The sequence below is a fragment of the Falco rusticolus genome, chromosome 16 (assembly GCF_015220075.1).
Source record: "Falco rusticolus isolate bFalRus1 chromosome 16, bFalRus1.pri, whole genome shotgun sequence".
Lineage (NCBI taxonomy): Eukaryota > Metazoa > Chordata > Aves > Falconiformes > Falconidae > Falco > Falco rusticolus.
In genome coordinates, this window is record NC_051202.1 from 2294944 (window position 1) to 2313991 (window position 19048).

Sequence of the window (19048 nt, forward strand, 5' to 3'; positions counted from 1 at the left end):
TGCCTTATTCAGAGACTGAAACCTCAGAACAAAATGAGACATTAAAAAATAAAAAAAGCACGAGGATAAGAATAGGACAAAATCTAGTTTATAGCTCATAAATTCCCAAGACCAAGTGAGAGAGAAGCCTTTAAATATTTAAGACAAAAAAAAAGCAAGTTTTGCACTTTTTTTAAAGTACCTGCAGTCTGTCTAGATTGACAGCTGGCAAGAATTAGAAAAGATGATTCTTTAGTGTAACTGTCTCCTGAATGTTCATCTAAGCATATGTGTGTGTACATGGGCCATGAAGTCAGTAAAAACTATTTAAGGCTTGTAACAAATTACAGGTGGTAGAACAGAAAGGTAACAGAATAAGCATTCTTAGGAATGTAATTCTTCTGTAGAACTGTGGTGGTTGGGTCTTCTGATGTGATAGAAAGATGAACTGGCAATTGAGCTGATATTAAGAAAATGAGAAGTAGAACATCAAATATAAATTTGATTTTGAAGATGTTTGAGGATCTGTTTTCTTTCATACACCTGTCAAGATACACTTGTTTCTTAAATGATACAAAACTTCCACTGTATAATTGACTCTTATTTTTTCTTCAGCAAACAGAAGTCTTGCACATGGTGCAAAACTGTTGATTTTTTTTTTTTTATCTCCACATTCGAGCAAGATTTGGTGGTGTGTGTGATCAGAAAGCCTGTTTTTCAGTCAGTAGAAAAATGTTTCTTTTGTACTTGGCTACCTGGGTAAATTGTTTGGGAGCAGTGAGATGGAGGAGCAGTGGAAGTAGACTCTTCAAAGATTTAATGGTTAAAATTAATGCTTAACCTGCATTTAAAACTCTTAATCGGTTTTTAAAGTAGTGAGCAAGTTTATAAGTCTGAATGTTTGCATGAGAATTGAGGAAAAACCACAGGGTATAAGCCTTAAAGTAATGTCTAGCATCTTTTGAAACAAGAAAAGGGGCACACTGGGCCTGTGCACCCAAAGATTTAACCATGTCCAAATTCATGTTTATTATTGCTGAGCTTTGGAATGTCATAAGCTTGATTTGTTGATTTTCTGGGATTTTTAACCAGCTTTTGGCCTTCTCTGCAGATACAGAACTGACATGACTGTATCTAAAAGCTTTCCCCCATGTTACTCTTCAGTACAAACCATACCTTTTTTTTGACCTCCTTATATTATCTCTACTTTAGTGACTTGCTATACCATTTCAGAGGAGCGTTGTCTTCTTAAAAGCAGTTCAACTTAAAATGGACTAAAAATGTAAATAAAACAATAGGCTCTGCATTTCAACTGCTGTATAGATTTTAGGGTTTTTAAAGAGCTGCACTGTTGAATATTCAGAATGTTGAAGTTATTTTCGTTGTGTGAAAAGCTCATAAACTTTTGCGAAGCTTCTGTACAAAACATTTATCATGAAACATAGCTCATGTTGAGTACTGTCAAATAGATGAGTGGGTAGAAACTAATTTCTCTCTCCTGGTCTGAGTTGCATTGCTTGTAATCTTTGTGTTCACTCGTGACAAGGGGATAAGGTGGTATGTTGCAATATTTGGATTCCATTAAATTTTAAACCTTGATTTGGAGGCCTTTCTGAATAAGTTTAACTCTGGATGGATGAGCATGAAAAGGTCTAAGGTTCATCTTGTATAGCTGTCCAAAAGCAAACTTTCACATTGGATTACCAGCATTGCAGGTGCTATATTGTTGGACTGTGATATACTGGGAATTCTACCCTTGGTAAGCTTTGTTATATTTGATCTGAATTGACATGGCAAAGTTTTGTGGGAGGGTTTTTCTGTGAAGAAACACATGATAGGAATAGTCCCTGCCGTGCTTTCTCATATCAAAAGGGTGATAAATCCTTTGAATTAGGAGGGGAAGCATGGTTCCTTTTGTGCTCCTTCCAAACTAGTTCACTGGGCTATAATTAAGCTCAGAAGTACAGGAAAGATGTTTCTTTGCTTTTTGGAGTATATTATTCTTACCAAGCTGTTGATATATAGCTTGAAGCCAATATTGAATTCTGGTTCTCTGATTATCCTTTTTACAGTGAGGCACTTAAGAAAACAATGACTAAGTATGTGGGTATGGGAGGAGAAAATTATATCTGTCCCCTTGCTGAGAGGCTTTTGCAAAAAAAAAAAAAAAAAAAGGTAAAACTATACACTGTGGAATGGTCGAACAAGCAAAGTATGCTCTGTGGGACCGTGTGTATGTGTCCTCACAAGACGCATGCCTATGACTTCTGCACCATGCACATACTTGGACTCTGTAGCTGAAAGTCATAAATGCTGCATGAGTTTTGTGAGTTTGTACGTCCAATATCAAAGGTGAATTTAATTTCTTTTTTTTTTTAGGATTTCATAAATACTGATTTTGTTCTTCTATAAGCTTTAGCCTGCTCTCCTTTCTATCTTAACAGTAAGGAACAGTTTTTTGCTTCACGTTCTGAACAGGCAGTAAAAAGTGGACAGTGCCAGGTGTGTGTGATGTCTCTCAAATGCTAAGTGGGTCCCCAAGACAGCTATTGTGTTTTTCAGAAATGTCACGTTCAATAAGATGGAGTCTTTGAAGATTTCAGAGAAGCAGCTGGTCAGAATCAAGGTGGCTGCTGAAAATAAGAATCATTGGCTTTTTTTCAGAGGAAACTGCAAATGTCTTTGGCAAAAACTCTGATCTCAGGGGGGAAGAGAAAGTCCTCCCACTTCTCTCCTTTTTTTTTTTTATTTTTTTCTAAGAAGAAAAGAGAAAAATGGTCATGTTAAAGGATTGTGATGTGCTCACCTTAAAACTTATGAACAGTCTTGCAAGAAAACAAATAAATTAATACTTTGTGGGGAGGAGGACAAGAATCTGAAGGGTTCAGATCCCTGAAAAGTGAACATGGGGGCTTGTTAGAGCCATTTACTTGTACGGATTTGCTGGAGGAATGTTGTTTAGTACCAGAGCGTGTAGTTCTCATCTGTCACTGGGGTGCTTGCTGGTTCTAGTTCCTTCCCTGCCTGCTTGGCTGTGTTTTGTCATTCCTTTGAATATGAAGACAAGATTATACATAAACTTCTAAATCTTTTCAAGTATTTTCTCTGTTAGTATTCTGTGATGGTAATCCTTTTTTTTTTTTTTTTTTTGTATGGGACTTAATTTATTCAAGTCAATACACTTGTTACTGCTTGAGGTATCCTTTCTGTAGTTAAGTTGTAAAGTGTAAGCAGGTGTAGGTAAGAATAGCTGTAATTTCTTTGTGTGAACATTGAGTATGTCTAGAGAAGAAAAATGTCTGTTAATTTTTTTTAGAAATTAATTTAAAGAGGGAAAGACTGTATTGCTGACATGGAAACAGAAGTTAAGAGAATGCTTCTTGCATAGCAGAAGCGTGTGTTTTTTTTCCAGCAGGCAGGATCCTCCTTGTAGTGGTTAAAAAGGTCCAGGCCAGGTGAAAAAAAAACACAACCAAAACAAGCATGTAGACTTCACAGAAAAATACTATTGCAGTGTTTTAGTACTGTGGTTTTCCCCCCAAAATAGATTTCACTGGCTGAGAATTACTGCTTTTTAAAATGAAAAGATGCAATTTGATCCTTTTTGATACTGCATTTGTATTTTTGTGCCTTTGGGCAATGTGGTGTTGCAGAATTATGTACAGTGCAGTAGAAACTGTGATTGCAAGCGTGCATGTGTATACCTGAGTAGTTTTATTTGAGCAGTTTAGGTCCTACCAGTAGTGAAGCACAGCACTTTTAGTGCAGCCTGTGTGCTCAGGCAGGTGTACCCAGTGTCCCAGGTGGGACTGTGCAGTTTGTGCTAAAGCTGTGTTGCCATGACTCCGTAGCCAGTGGTACCCAGACGAAGTAGATTAAAGCGAGCCCAGGGATATCTGCTCTCTGCGCTGCAGTCTGTTACCTGCAGGCAGAATCAGACCTATCTGCTGCGCGAAGGAAAGTTATTGCAAAGAAATGAAGCTATAGGAATGAGAATCAGAAATACTAATGAGTCCCTGGAGCAGGTGGAGGCTGGTAGAAGGGACCAAGACGAACTCGTTAGAATAGATGTGCAGGAGTGAAAACGTTGCACACGCACACACACACACACCCCCAACACCCATTTAAAGGGGGAGAGTGACATCTTGTGGGCTCAGCATGCAGCTCTCCACCAGGAGTTTGGTGTTGGCCGCTTCATCCATAGTAAGGGTTTGCTTTAACTGCTGTTTTGTTTTGCTGCCTGAAGTGGGGGGGTGTATAAACAAGCAGCAGTTAGATACTTGAATGTTAAGCTGTAAGACCTTGTTCTGGGATGGCACGATGAAACACTGTGTATAGGCAATGTGTAAGGTCACTTCTGTATTTCAGAAGGTTCTTAGGAAAATGGCATGAAGTGAGGTTGAGAGGCTTCGTACCAGTCATGCCTGTTGTAAGTCATATATGAACTTACTGTCTTCTGTTGGTCTCTCTTTGCGCCCCCAAGTACGAAGTGTTCTTCTTTCTTGGGCTTTAAACCAGAGTTTTTCATAGGGACTTCCATGAATCTGTCTAATTGCTTCTGTTTTCCCATCTCATATTGCAGCAGCCAACAGAGCAGCCAGCAAAGCAGCCACGATGATGACTCGTCCCGATTCCTGAGCCCTCATATGCGCGAGGACAGGTAAGTCTGTGGCTGAATTGGGTGACTGCTGTAAACTACTCGGTGAAATTAAATGGCCTGGGCTAGCTCAGGTCCTTGTTTATTTTCCCTGTATTTCTCAGAGTTGTGTGGCAAGAAAAGTGATTTACATTGGTCTTACACCATTCTTACAATGTCTAAAAAGATGCATTTTTCATCTATTTAAAAGTAGAGGTTGTGGAACAAATAACTCCTGAAGTAGCCTGTGCTTTCTTTCGAGACTCATTCCCCAAAACTGTAGCTGGTGTAGATAGCTTCATCAAACTTGCTGTGTATTGATGATTAGCAACTCTGATCCTTGAAAATACACAAGTGAAATTTTGTATGTGGTTCTTGTCCTCAGCAAGGATGAGCCAAGCCTTAGCTTGACCGTTGTATTTAACTTCTGATATGTTGTGATAGTCCTGAGGTATCTAGAGCCCATGTATGGCAGCTGGATGAGAACTGCCATGAAGCTCCAGAAGAAACTTACGTTTCTTGTACTTCAGGTTGATTAATGGCTGCTTCAAATTGCAGCATTGGCACAAAAGCTGTTGAAAAATGAATTCTTGCTTGTGTGCATGATTTATTATTGTTGCTTTGCTCGGAGCCATATGATTAAGAGTTTTGCTGTGTCTTGTAGTTCATCTTTTGAGCCTTAACCTGCTTCATTTTCTTCTGCTCTGTGCATGAGCTATGAGCCCTGAGCTACCTCCAGCTTTTTATCTTGGGCCTGCTCCTGCAGGCCTCTTTCCCTACTAACATCCTTGGATCCAGTGTTACACCTGGACTTTGGTTTCTGAAATACCCATTATTTTGTTACTGCATTGCACAGTGGAGTTATGTTGCATTTTACTCAGCTGATCTTGTGACTGAGGGTTAGAGTGAGCCCACAGCAGGGCCTATGCTGAGATTCCTTCGTGCTGCTGCGTGGTGGATTACAAGAAGCCTCTGAACGTGGTGTCCTGCGCTCTGCATGCTTGTGTCTGGGCATGGTCCCTCAGAAGAGGGTTGTTTCAGGTCTGTTACTCAGTTATTCCACATAAGCTGTCTCTGAGGTCAGTGTTCTTTCTTACTAACTGTAGTAGGGCAAATGCTTAGTGAACTCAGATTCCCTGCTAGGATGTCAAAGGCTAATGGACTGAAAAGACTGAGTAGCAGCTGAGTAGGCATCTGAGGAACTGACTCACTTGAGAGAACATCCTGACCTGAAGAGCTAATTAATATCCCAACAGAGTTTGGCTCAGAATTAGCACTCCTCCGTATGTTTCACTTCAATTATCAATTTCTCTGGTACTGCGGAGCCTGGCATAATTGACTAGCGGGGAGTGGTGTTTGCAACCAGGAAACAAAGAATGTGGCAGCAAAGCAGATGGGTACTTAAGTCATACCTGGGCTGCTTCTGTGTAGTGCATGCTGTTGTACCATTTGATCTGGGATTTCACAGGTTAAACACTATTAGTTAATACTTGGATGGGGGATTTCTGGGTATAGCAAGAAAGGAATCATTTGGAAGTGTTGGCTGCTTCAGATGTAAACTAAACTGGAGCCTTCAGACTGGTGCTAAGAATACCTTCCTGTCCGGAAGGGACATGTTTTAGGTGCAGCACAATCAGATCTCAGACCTATTTATGCAGAGCCAGGGTGATGTTGAGCCTGCTGACCTTTCTTATTGGGGACCAGCAATGTTGCTGCTGCCAGGATTTAATTGCAAGTAACTTTTGTTTTCATGGAGGATACTGATCCGAGAATGATCCATATGAGGGATAGCAAATTGCCTTTGCTACTTCGGGTTTTTTTCCTCCTTTGCTAATGCAATTACATTAGGCTCCACTGGTGTATAGCCTTCCTGGTGGCATGGACTTAAGAAAATTAACCAGAAAATAACTCGTATGCTATTTGAGTTTTATGTAAGGTGTGAAGCTGGACATGAACTAGTGAGCAGGCTAACAAAACCACTGGGAGCTTGCTATTTACTATTCCTATTAACAAAGCTGAAGGTTTTTTCTGAGGCATCTTGAGTCTGCTGGACTTGTGAAAATTGAATGAGGAGGGTCTGTCTTACTGCTCTTATAGTGGTATTTTCGACCACTAACAAAAGGTCCTCCACCCACAGGTTGGGAATTTTCTGCTTCTGATACAAAGACCTACAGGCAGTTCTGATCACTTGGTCAATTGAATGTTGTACAGCAGCTCTTTAAAAAAAAAAAAAAAAAGGGAAAACCAAAACAGAACACAACCAAAAAACCCACTTAAAATGCCAAACAAAACCACAGCCACCCAGGGTTTCAGCAGTCCTGTAAGCTGTGACAAAAGCTGAGCTGAGTAGGGCAGAAGGGAAAGCAAGAAACCATGTGGCATATACTGAAAGGTGTACCTTCTGTTGGCACACTGCCTTTGTTATCACAGCAGCGTGTGCTGCACTTGGAGGATGAGAGCAGAGAGCAAATGAGGATCTGCACCAACCTCAGTACATCTGGGGAAGTGCTGAAAGAAGCTACTCTGGCCAAAAGTAAAGGGATGCTGAATTGCTAAGGTGACTCTGAGATTAAAAAAAAAATGGAGAGGAATACATAGCTGAGGATGGCTGAAATCTGGACTAGGCACAGCTGAGATCTGAACTCTACCCTGCTCTTACTGTAAAAGATGGTACTGGGGGTGCTGCTAGTGGAGTTAACTTCAGTGACAGATTTCCAAGGACCATGCTCCGACCCTCAAGTCTTTTCAGAGAAGACTGAGAATCTTGTCCTGCTGCTGGCAGATGCATTCGGTGCTCCCTAGCAATTCTTTTTCTTGAGGTGTGAGTGCTGCTGGTGGCCTGTACATTGTCAAGTACTGCCATGGGCCAGAACCCATACCCTGAGAAGGCATCCTGCGGCACAGCAGCGAAGCAGGTCTGCCATCTGTGTGTATCTTCTCTGAGGAAAAAGCTTTCCTTCCGCAAAGTCATGTAAGTTGTTGTGTGTTTAACGTGCCTGGTTTATGCTGGGAGGGAGCCTATACAGATTTTATTTTGGGGTATTTATTTTATATTTGGGGTAACTCTGTGCTTTATAGGTATTTTTAGAGCCACAGAAGGGGGAAGTTAGTGGGACAGGCTAGAAAGTGTCACAAGTCAGTTTTGTATGAACTTAGGGCTCAGCTTCTTGTTCTCCGATTGCCTGCGTGAGTTTGGTGAGTCGTTTCATGTTCCTCTTTATGAAATACAGAGAATTTCTTTTTTGCCTTACAGGGAAATAGAGGTGGGGAGTTAAGTGACAGTTGCTCAGATGCTGAAACACCACAACTCTATAAGTACCAAGACACGCAGAACTGAGTTACTGAGTGTCCAAATAATTGTGCTCGCAATAGCAGCTTGACTTAAAGTGATTCCAAAAGTAGGTACGGTTGGGGTGGAGACAGCCAGAGATTTGGGGATGATGTGTGCACGCAACAGACTCGGTAATCACTGTAACAAGACAAGGTTATGTGTGAATTGCCTTGAGCTTTCATCTAGATTAAGTCCAAGTTCATGAGCCTGCTTCTGCTTGATCCAAGGACTTGTTCTTTGTCATGACACTGATGTAGCCGTCAAATTTAGGATGCAGAGTATGTTTTAATTAAAAGTTAAGCTACTGAACTAGAGGAAAAATCAGCCCTTAGACTCGTACTCAGTCTAAGGAGGAGGCAGACTGTTGGAGAGGAGAGCATAGAAAATACAGGGGTGGAGAGTATCTGGCTATGGAGAAATGGAGGGGTGGAAAGTGAGTGGCAGTTCAGAAGAGATATATAAAAATAGTTAACTAAAAAAATTAAATGTAAATCAAAACTTATATTAGAGATCATATCAAAATAGAGGAAATGGGGAAAAACAGTTAGGTATGTTAAGGTATTTCCAAGTTTGCGATGTCCTACATCTTGGCTGCAGCTTAATTAAGCTCTTAATCTGTGCAGTACCTCATTCTACTAGATCCAGGCCTGCAGGGCTTGGTTTTCCTTTGCATAAGCTAATAAGGGTTTCTCAAATAATGGACCAAAAATCACAAAAGAGAGCTTGCAAGGAGATTAGGGAACATCTTAAGAAATAGACAAGTTTATGAAAATCTGTTGGCTGCTTGGATTCCCAGGAAGTTGTATAAAGATCATAGAAGTCAGACTTTAGAAATGTGCCAAAACAACATCCTTGGGGTGTGTGTAAGAGGTCAGGGTAAATTCCATATTTTATTTATGTACCCAGGGCTTGCTTATGCTGCATCTTCCTAGCCTGTGTCCCTTTCCCCTTGATACAAAGAGGCTGGCGCTAACACACACACTGTGCCCTGCTCGCCTGCAAGTTAAGGCACAGCGAAGATTGCTACCTCTGCGGCTTCAGGGAGAGTGGAGGGTTTTTTTCCATTGCTTAGGGCAGCTGAAGATAGACTGGTGAGAACAGAGAGCAAAATGTGGCCATGCATGCTGGGCCTGTTCCTGGAAGGGGAGGGTAGGGGCTAACAGAGCCCAGGGACCTGTTTGTGTGTCTGCATGTGATGATTCTGCAAGGAGCAGAGTGCAGTATCTCTGTCACCTGAGCTATGCCAACCCATGCAGCGTAGTACTGGCCTCCTGCTTTATGAAGGAGAAAAGCTTTCTGGACTAAAAGGGAGTGGATACTGTTTTAAAGGTGATGGCTAAGTAGAAGCCAGCTGCTGCTTTCCAGTACGAGTGTAAGATCAGGGGAGACTAGCTCACTACTCCTTCCAGCAGTGCTAGCTGTAAGGGATGCCCGAGTTTTGAGTCCTTGGTAGGAAGGGTCCTAATAGTAGTATGTCAAATAGCTGAGTAGCTTTAGCTGAATAGCTTTTATCAGTCATGGATGGACGCCTCATGTATCATCTTTAGGGAGGCTTCCAAAAGTGGTGCTAAAGACCTTGCTGTGGAGAAGACTTGGAGGCTGATGAGCTCTCAGAGGGTCCTAGAAAAGAACCTTGATGCTCTTGCAATAACTTAGGGTGAGTCTGGATTTGCATCTACCTTCAAACTCTGAGTCAGTTTGACTTAATATTAAATAGAAAGTTAACCCAGAATGGCACAAGTCTCATCTGTCACGTAGGAAAGATGGTTAATATTTAGATTTGGAGCTAGTATCCTTTTTCCCCTCACCTTCTGGTTGTTCCTGCTTCCCCAGGATAGGTTCTCTGCTGTAAAAGACAAGAGCAGCTTAAGATCAGGTCTCTTCCACTTGGAATGCCAGATTGGCTACTGTCAGTAGAGTTACTGTGAATGGAAATGTCATCTGCTCATATGCCAACATTGTTTTTTCTTTAGAAGATGGGCTGCTGTTAATTGCATAGTATGCCTATGTTCTGCTGTCAGTGGAGGTAAGGCTGTTCTTTTTGTAGAAAGTCAGTATTGGATTTGATTCATCAAAATTGTGCTATGCTTGCAGTTTCCTCCATTCCTGTTCCCTTTCTATGTTAAGGAGACTGAGTTGAGAGCACTTAGATTTGAAGCAAGGGCCATAGTCCCTGTTGTTCCCCCTGCCATGACCGTGAGGGGTATGGAAGGACAGATCTCTCTCCTCTTTCTTACTGGGGCCAGAGATGAGGAGAAGACCTTGCAGGATTAACTGGCTTCCTTGTGCCTCTTCCTGTACTTGGTGGCGGTGGTTGCTCGGTGCATGGGAGCCTGAAGCTTTGAAGAGTTCAGACCAAACTTGAGAACAGGGTTATTTTACGTATCTGTAGTAATGTAGTTTAATACCATACCTCTGGGCATTAGCTGATTGCCACTCATGAGACAGTTTCATTGACATCGTGGATAGGTTTTGTTCAGACAATAAGTAAAACAGATTGTGTGAATTCCTAACATCACTAAAAAGAAGTAATTCTTAGAATTTGGCCCTTTCTTTCAAGCTGTCATGGCAAAATGATATCTGTCTATTTCCCTTCTAAAAAGTTAGCTCTGAGACAGAGCTTGTGGTGGGAGAACCCCCGTACAGATCAGTAATATAACTTCACAAGAAAAGGCATGACTTTAACACTGGATGGTAAGAGCAGGACAAACCAAGATGTGGATCTTGCTTCTCCATTGCCTGATCAGTTCTGTCTCTGCTGGGCTAGTGTTAGTTAAGACTAGATAAACCCCAATGTGCCTTTCAGATCACTGAATGCAGAGGAGGTCTGACAGACCTCACATGGCTGCGTCACTAGCTCGTGATGCTCGAGAACATGAGGAGGAGGTGAGGAGGCGTTTTAATGTCCCTCTTTCTCCTTATCTGAGACACTGGGCAGACTCCTTACCCTTCCTTCCTGTTCCCAAGAGCAGAAGTTTGTTGTGTAACTCCACTTCACTTGCAGACCTTAAGTAATGGTCACCCCATCAGCTCTGTATCCTCCGGGAGCACTGTGATTCTCAGAATAATACAGCAGCACAGCTATCTTGAAGCATGTGGAGAAGCGGCAGAGGAGGGGGTAGGAGGCTGGGATGCATTATAATTAACCATCCCCTTTCATAGGTCTCCAGTTCTGTATGTAAGCCTCCTTGGCCCTTGCTAGCAGGCTTTTTTGTGCAGTATGCTGTCAGCTGCTGAGCAGTTTGCTTGGTGTCACCTTGCAACAAAACGTTCACTGTGCCTCGGAGCCTTCCCGGAGTTGCTAACAGCAGGTCTGAGGGAGTGAGGCTACCAACTGGATGCTGAAGAGCATGCTGTTACCTATAGTTTGGCGTGAGCTAATCAAAGATATATCCCTGTGTTCCTTGGACAGGGTCTCCTGGTGTAACTAACCTGCTTAGAAGTACCCAGGTTTGGCTAACTCATATCCCCCAAGGAGCGCTGCAGTCACGCAGTGGCTGTGGTGCAGAATGTATCACACTTCCAACTTTGTTTGCCTGCTCGCATGTTCTACCCAAGGCTTTTTTCAAGTAGTCATTGCTGTGAGATGCCAACTGGCTGTTGAGAGCGAGCCTGGTTGTTCAGAAGACTAATTTAGATTTGTTCTGCTTACACCTCCTTCCGCTTCGTACCAAATGTGGAGAAGGAGGAGGGCATTCTGAGAGGGAATGTATTGGCATTAAGCCTGTTTTAGGGCCTCTTGAGATTGTCTGAAAGCTGTCCAGTTGTTGACCCAAATAACGGGGAAGATCAATAAAGACAGACAACGCCATTGTGGTCTTCTGTTGCAGCACTAAAACTTCAATCCTGCGATGAAATTAGCCGTTGGAGAGTCTGAGAACTTAACTGATCTCAGCCTCTCACAGCCAGAGCTAGGAGGTTTCAAAGATGCAGAGAAGTGAGGGTTTTTCTAGGGAGCCTGATGCTTATTTCTGTTAGTGTGTAGCCAGGTTTATGCAGTGATGCAGGGAGTGACTGCTGTAGAACCTGTATTGCGGACTTGTACTTAAAAGCTCTAGGCCAGCGTTTCCCAAGGTGTAGAACGTATCCCTTTTGATGAGGATGCCAACATAAGCTGGGGTGTGGCCTGAGAAACAGCTAGGGACTGTAACTGTCCTTCCTATTTTATTGCATGTGCTCCAAACTTGAAGGATCTAGGAATTTTAACTGTACCCAGTGATCTCTTCTTGACAGCACTTGTAGAAACAAACTGATGCTAGAAATCAGTGCAACGTTTCCTCAAAAAGGGCACTGTGTAGGCAATACCTCTTTGTCTTCCTGTCAGAGAAATCTACCTTTCTTCATGCTTGGGAACATTTTAACTGAGGTATCATCAGAAACCAAGATGTACCTATGAGTCACATCGTGAATGCACCTGGTGCTCCCACTGCGAAGAAAAGCTCTAAAAGTACATTGTTCCTTGTTTCCATCTTATGTGGTATGACTGATTAATACAGTGCACTAATCCATAGGTGGTGTTAAAATAAAACACGATTGGATGGCGTACAGCTCTTCAGGTTCCTTTCTAACCCCTTTTCCTTGGGGGGTGTGTGTGTGTGTGTGTGTGTTTAGGGAGACAGCTGGGCAAACATCAAATGTATATCTCAAATATTCTGGAGTTCTGTGTTATTTTCAGTCTTCAGCCAGGTCTCTTCTGTGCCCCCTGCCCAGGCAAAATACCTGCAAATCTACTTTGTCATGTTACCGAAATCTGTTTGTAATATTTGTATACAGCAGTGCCTGGGATTCCTGGTCATAGTCTGGGACCCGGTGTGCTATTTATGTGGAAGCCAAAGAAGATCTTAGATGCAACTGTATATTTAAGCCAACAGTCAGTTGATAGAGAAGACATACAGTACGGGAGAATGCAGATAACAGAACTTGTCCTTTAGCTGCTTCGTGGAGCTTTGGAGCCAAAAAGCCAGTTTGAAGAAGACATTTCGCTCTCCAGAATATGTAGAGGAATGAAGGCAGTGGGCTGATGAGCATTGATAACATGCAGCTGTGGCCTTGCCTCAGAGGCAGCGGGCTGATTGACATGGACGATGTGCAGGTGTAGCTTGTTCCTGCTAAATGGTTAAATAGCCCTGAGGATGGATGGGTGGGGGGGGGTGTTTGATGGAGGAGGAGCAGTGTGGTCTGACCTCTGGAGGAAGGAGATGCAGCACAGACAGTAGAATCTGACCAACAGTAAAGCCTTGTTGCAGCCTGCTAGTTTGCTTGTGCTGCAACAAGAATACTGCCTGGGAGGTGGAAGCGAGGCCTGTGTATCTATTTAATAATCAACAATAAAAGGCTAAAATGTGATGCCAGACATCCAAGCTGAGGAGGGGACCAGGCGGTGTCTCAGCTGGTGCTACTGTTGACTATTCAAGTTGGCGGACTGAGTCGCTGGTCATGGTGTCTGTAAGGAGTACCTGGTGTCTCTTGCCACCCTTAGTGCTGGGGTTTAATTTCAAGCAGCAGAGTGAGAAAGATGTCTCGAGGCAGTAGCCACATAAGTTGCTACAGCTCTAATCTTAAATTGCTACAGCTCTAATCTGCCTTGATTGTTAATAAGAGCTCAAAACTTTCAAGCTCTACCTAACAATCCTGGAGATGAGATGGAGTAAGATCTAATTTATAGTGACTTATTTGATAATGCAGCAGGCATAGAAAAGGTAAGTGCTCAAGTGACTAGGTGGGGAGAAGTATTGCAGGGATAAGTAAGTTAAAACCCGCTTGTTGAGTCGATAAACTGACAGACAGGACTGGCATATGTTGAAGGGCAGAAACTGAAGGCTTATATTTTATAGGTTTGTTTTTTTTTAGTTCTCCCACCTCAATTTTCTGAGAGTCTGGGACCATACTATATCTAAATCGGAGCTGGCATCGCTGTTCACAGCCCTGGCTTCCTAGCTGATTGCTTAGGGAAGCTGAATGCACAGAGGGAGACTGATCGTTCTGCCTAAGCTTCAGACTGCAGCTGGAGGAGAAAGTGCTGCTGACCCGTGCTGCTGCCTCAGCTTCCCCTGAGACTGTGGCAGGTTATATGAGTGGTGGAAGGGGAGCTGGGAATAGCTTTTTTTTCAGCTTGGAATGCATGTGCTGCTGCCCTCACAGAGACCTTTACAGGCCCTTGTTTACAGTGCAGTCATCAGCTGTTTCTGAAACCCAGCTGCTCAGTGCGGGATATTTCTTCTTGCTTTTCTGCAGGGACAGAAAAATTTCCCCAAAATCTTAAGGGCACTTGTCTGAATTGGGAATTCAAATTATTTTGGATTTGCTTGCTGAAACATCCTCCTACTCTTATAAAAGATAACTACTATCTGTTGTACAGGGTGCTCTCAATGTGAGTTGCTGAACAAATCAGCTTTTCCTGAACTTTAGAGTCAGCGCATAAACACTGTATCGTGGTCTCTTCCATACTTTTAGTGTTATTTCTTTGGCGTATGCAAGTATTTGTAATGGTTACCTTGGAAAATACGTGCATCTTTACAGTTTTTAGTTGTCTGTCTACATGGGGTAAGACCAAGCATTCAAAATGAGTTGCAATACAAAATTAAGAGGTAGAAACAACACTGGGTGGGGAGGGGGGAATTATGTGGTGATGGTAAGTACGTACTTAATTCTTGTTGCATTCTATGACCATAAGAAATAAGACTCTTCGGAAATGCGGAGCACAAAGTGTAGGTACTTAATGTATGAGGTAGTTAAATGTTACAAAGACATTTTGGTTTTTACAAAAAACAAAATTTTTACAAAAAAGTTTAAAAAAAAATTTTACAAAAAAACCCTACATTTGTAACACAAAAAGTTACAAAGACCATGCTGTAACTTTATATTTTACCAGCCTCTTTTTACATACCTTCTGTCCACCCTGAGGTTCTAACTCCACTGAGCAAAGCATTGGACACAGTAAGAGAAGCTCATCTGTGTGTCTCTGGGAGGAAGTGTTAATTGGTGCTGGTTTGTTGGTGGGAGAAGGCTGGGGGTGGGGGCAGCACCTTAATCATCAAGCAGAAAGCGTACAGGGTCCTGCGGTGACCTGATAGCTCAGACTGGGCTGTTCAGGCTGCTCCATTTACCGGTGGATCAGAGTCCTAGCGGAAAAGGCAAAGAGCAGAAAAAGTACTTGCAAAGGGTCAGCTGAGCTTGGAACATTCTTTTGTGGACTTTACCTCTGCAAGCCACGCTCTGGCTTTCTTCTGAGCTAGACACTCATGCTTCTCATGAAGAAGAAAACTGGTAGTGATGTTGATGCTCAAACCAGTTTTTCTCCCCCTGTTTCCAGAGACTTGGGAAAAGCTAACACGCTTCCACCTGGTACTGGGCAGCCTAGTGCAAGAAAAATGGCAGTTGGTTAATTCTGGCCTTGAATTTCATTCCGGTAATTATTAACCTCAAATTCTTTTTGTTTTTAATAGATAACTCTTATTTCTCTTGGGTTTTTGCATCTTATTCCATAGTAGCAGCACATCAGGAAGAAACTTAAAAGGCAGCTGTGCCTTTAAAACTGAATTGCCTGTGGTGGAAGAAATCTGAGAGCAGAGGAAGGAGACCAGTGCCTCTTGCGCAGATCAAGCTCTTTGGAGATCTCTCCATAGCGCTCTGCCTTCTCATCAGCCTAGTCACTGCTCCCTACCTCGGGGGCCAAACTGCAGTGACTACAACAATAGCAATAAAAGCCATCCTAGAACTGTCTCAATGGTGGCATTACATCTTTCCACTGTGGATTCTGAGGTCACCGCTCTGTGCTGCTTTTTCCCCAAAACTACTGTGCGTGTGTGACCAAGCTGGGATTCCCTCCTCTTTCAGTTCAACAGTGTTTGCTCCCTTGCTGCTGAAGTGACGCTTCCTCAGATTGCTGGGGAGCACATTGGCACTTGGACAGGCTTCCCCATTTCTGCAGATGACTGTAACCGTGTGAGTGCTCACTGACCTCTGCGTTTCTTCTTTTCCTTCTCCTCTTTCCTTGTTTTTCCCATCAGTTTCTTTCTTGGTCTTTGCAGAGTATTTGTTGTGCATTTCACTGATGGCAGCATGTGTCTCCCCACCCGCACCATGCATCCTGACAAGGTCAGGCATTGCAATGGTACTAGATAAGGTCTGTCCCTGAGCCCCTCTGCTTTTTTTTTTTTTTCTGTTCTCTTGCAAGTTCGATCTAAGACTTCAGCCTTATCTGCTGCTTGTTTTCCCTTCCTGCATAAGTACCCTGGCACAAACCTTTGGTTGTAGTATGCTCTGTTGTGTGTTCTCTCTCCCAACCCCCTTCTTGTTTAAATGGCAGACTATATGTAATACAGGCCTGCTTGAGGCATAAGGGTCTAACTAAGTTTCCAGCGCTGTAAGATTTCATTACTTCTCTACTCTGGAGAAGAATCTTTGCTTCAGGCTCAGACATGTAAGTGCTCAGACTTCTTTTTGCGAGCTTGAGCAGGCTGTTGCTTTGTGCAGCGCCTGCCATGTATCAGACCCCTCAGGAATCTTTATTCTGGGTTCCCCAATGAAGTGTAACTCTGGTATGTGACAGTGTGGGAGAAACAGGCATTCTCTGTGTATTGTATTCCTATATGCAGGCTGCCATCCTTTGCTCTACCCTGTTGGTGATGCCACTGCTACTGGAAGACCCCTTGAACATGCAAGAGGTAGTGAGTGACTCAGACTGTGGGAGGCTTTCACTGCTGATGCGAAATGCTTCTCTGCGAACTGGAAGCTTGTGTTTAAGAAGTGGGTCTTGAGCCTCTGCTTTAGCTGCTTTCTTCTGTCTCAGGTTTCAGAAATGAAGGATCCAGGGCCTTTCTCTTCCTCTCATGAATTTGCAGTCATTCCTCTAAGGTTTTTATTCTTTAAGCCAAAATATTGTGCTGTATGTTCTTGCTACAAGGTTTTGGCCTGTTTATCTAAAACATGCGAGACTAGGTTTTTGCTTGGGATAGGATGTTGCATTATACACCCCATGGGTCCAGATGTGTACACGGGCTTTGTTTCTCTGGTGTGCTACCTACATGTGTGTACAGATTATCCTGAGGCAGTGCCAGCCCAAAGAATGAAAGCTATTGGACTCCATATAAAGAATCAGCTTGATACACTTAAAAGGCTCCTAATTTACAAAGGATCCTAAGTGTCTTGGCTGTTAGGCACTTTGAAGTACTCTGATTTTGAGAGACCAGATGTTCAGCATTATCCCGAGTGAAAATCTTGTTCTGTTAAGGTGTTGGGCTATGGTGTGATGTGACTTATTTCATGCCATCAGTTATTTTAGAATATCTTGACCTAAATGAAAAGGGAGATGATCGGGCCATAATATTTCAGCTCAAGGTAATAAAGTCTTGCTGCCTTTTTGCTGGTGGCTGCCAGCTATTTACGAAGGAAGGTAAAAATTAGAAGATGGCTTTTCATTTCCTGATGATTTCAAACCAAGGAGGAATTTGTCTATGAAGCATGCCATGAGTCATGAAGTTTTCTGTTAGCTTGCCCCTTTTCAGAGTGAATGATGAGTCTCTCTTTTTTTTTTTTTTTTTTTTTTTCTTTGGGGGGGGAGTGAGATGATTGCACCATCTCTAGCAAATGGAAGGTTAAAAGTTCAAACATGCAAGACAATGAGAGCAAAAAGAGCCAAAAGACTGTGAAAGCAGCAGCCTTCTTCTGTTATAATACTTTTCAAGAAAGAAGCAGTAACAATCTGAATCATCCCAGTTTCTCCACCTTCCTGACACTGACCCTCTTTCTCCTTACACAATAGTATTCTTGCTCCCCAGAGCCTCTAATAGGGCATTATTTTTCTTCACCTTTTGACGGAGAGGAGCTTCTCTCCTTTCTCTTCTTCCAGGCTGCTTGGAGATACTGCTTCTCTGCTGTGATGCTGGTCTATTTTGTTCTCCCAAGACCCCAAGTTCTAACTTGCATGCTGTGACAAGCACTGCATTCACATAGCTTAGAAAGAAATGGGTTACTACAAGCACTTCGTTCTGTACAGTGTGACTACAGCTCCCATGATGCCAAGATTCTGAAATGCATTTTTTTTTTCTGGAAATGAAGTCTCATGTGACTTCCCAGCTGCTGCAGCAAAGAGGGAGTCCCTCCTGAGTGGTTTGGTTTCTTTTTTTGGTGTGTGTGTTTTTGGTTTTGGTTTTTTTTTTTTTTTTTTTTTCCTGGGGAAATGGAGGTGTGCCCTAGCTTGCAGGTGGTGTGATTTCATATGATTTTCTCTGACAGGAGAGGCTGTAGAGCTCCAGAACATTGCTGACTTCAGAAAGGATTCAGGAGTTTGTCCATCTGGCACACCTTCCTGGCCATCTGTACATGAAGGTCCATAACAGTTGAACTATCTCTTCCTTACTTGCTGGCATTATTTGTAGCAGTTCTTTCTCTCTCCCCATGAAGTTCCCCGAGTTGCTTCCAGTTTTCACTCCCACTAGTTCAGTTACTAATAAGTTTTGCTTTGCACGTATGTTTCACAGAGGCACAGGGATTGGTTTTTTTGCTTGTGGGTTTTTTGTTTGTTTTTTTTTTTTACTGCTTGCCCGACGCCTGTAGGCTTTTTGTTCTTGTCATATGGGAGAATCAAACAGCTGAAGTGGTGCCTCGCAGGTAGCATGTTGCGTTTTGTGCCTGCAGGTCACGTACCTTTTCTAGTTAACTAATCTGTCTGAGCCTTCTGAGCACCCTGTTCCCACTGCATGGGTACTTGAGTAAGTAAATTTTTCAGTTATCATGAATCTTTCAGAGGTGAGTCTGCTCTGGTTAGTGTGAAGCTAGAACTGTAATGTTGTAGTAAAGCCACAACAATGTATCTAGACGGAGGACACCCCAACGGCTGTGAGTTGTGACAGTGTGTGACTATTTGAAGGGGCAGTGACATTTTTGGGTAGTGCTTTTAACAAGCAATGCTTTCTAGTTTGTAAGGTATCTTTTTGGAGGCAATGACAAGCTCAAACCCTGACCTAATGTGACTATTGCTGTAGCTATTTATAGAATTTCAAACTCCAAGCCAGACCTCAAGTATGTCACAGTGGGTTGTTCCCTTCGGAAAAGTGGACTTCCTCAGGAGATGTTTCCTGTTTGCTCCTAAGTTCATGAGC

At 42.8% G+C, this 19048-nt stretch overlaps 1 protein-coding gene across 8 annotated transcripts in view; it reads left to right on the forward strand.

Moving 5' to 3' along the window:
- Positions 1 to 19048, forward strand: part of GRAMD1B (GRAM domain containing 1B) — a 102201-nt gene that overhangs the window by 10546 nt on the left and 72607 nt on the right. For all 8 annotated transcript variants that reach the window (XM_037409728.1, XM_037409729.1, XM_037409731.1 and 5 more), the window contains exon 2: positions 4562 to 4639. In XM_037409728.1, the coding sequence (XP_037265625.1) occupies positions 4562 to 4639 (78 nt within the window). The remainder of the gene's footprint in view (positions 1 to 4561; positions 4640 to 19048) is intronic.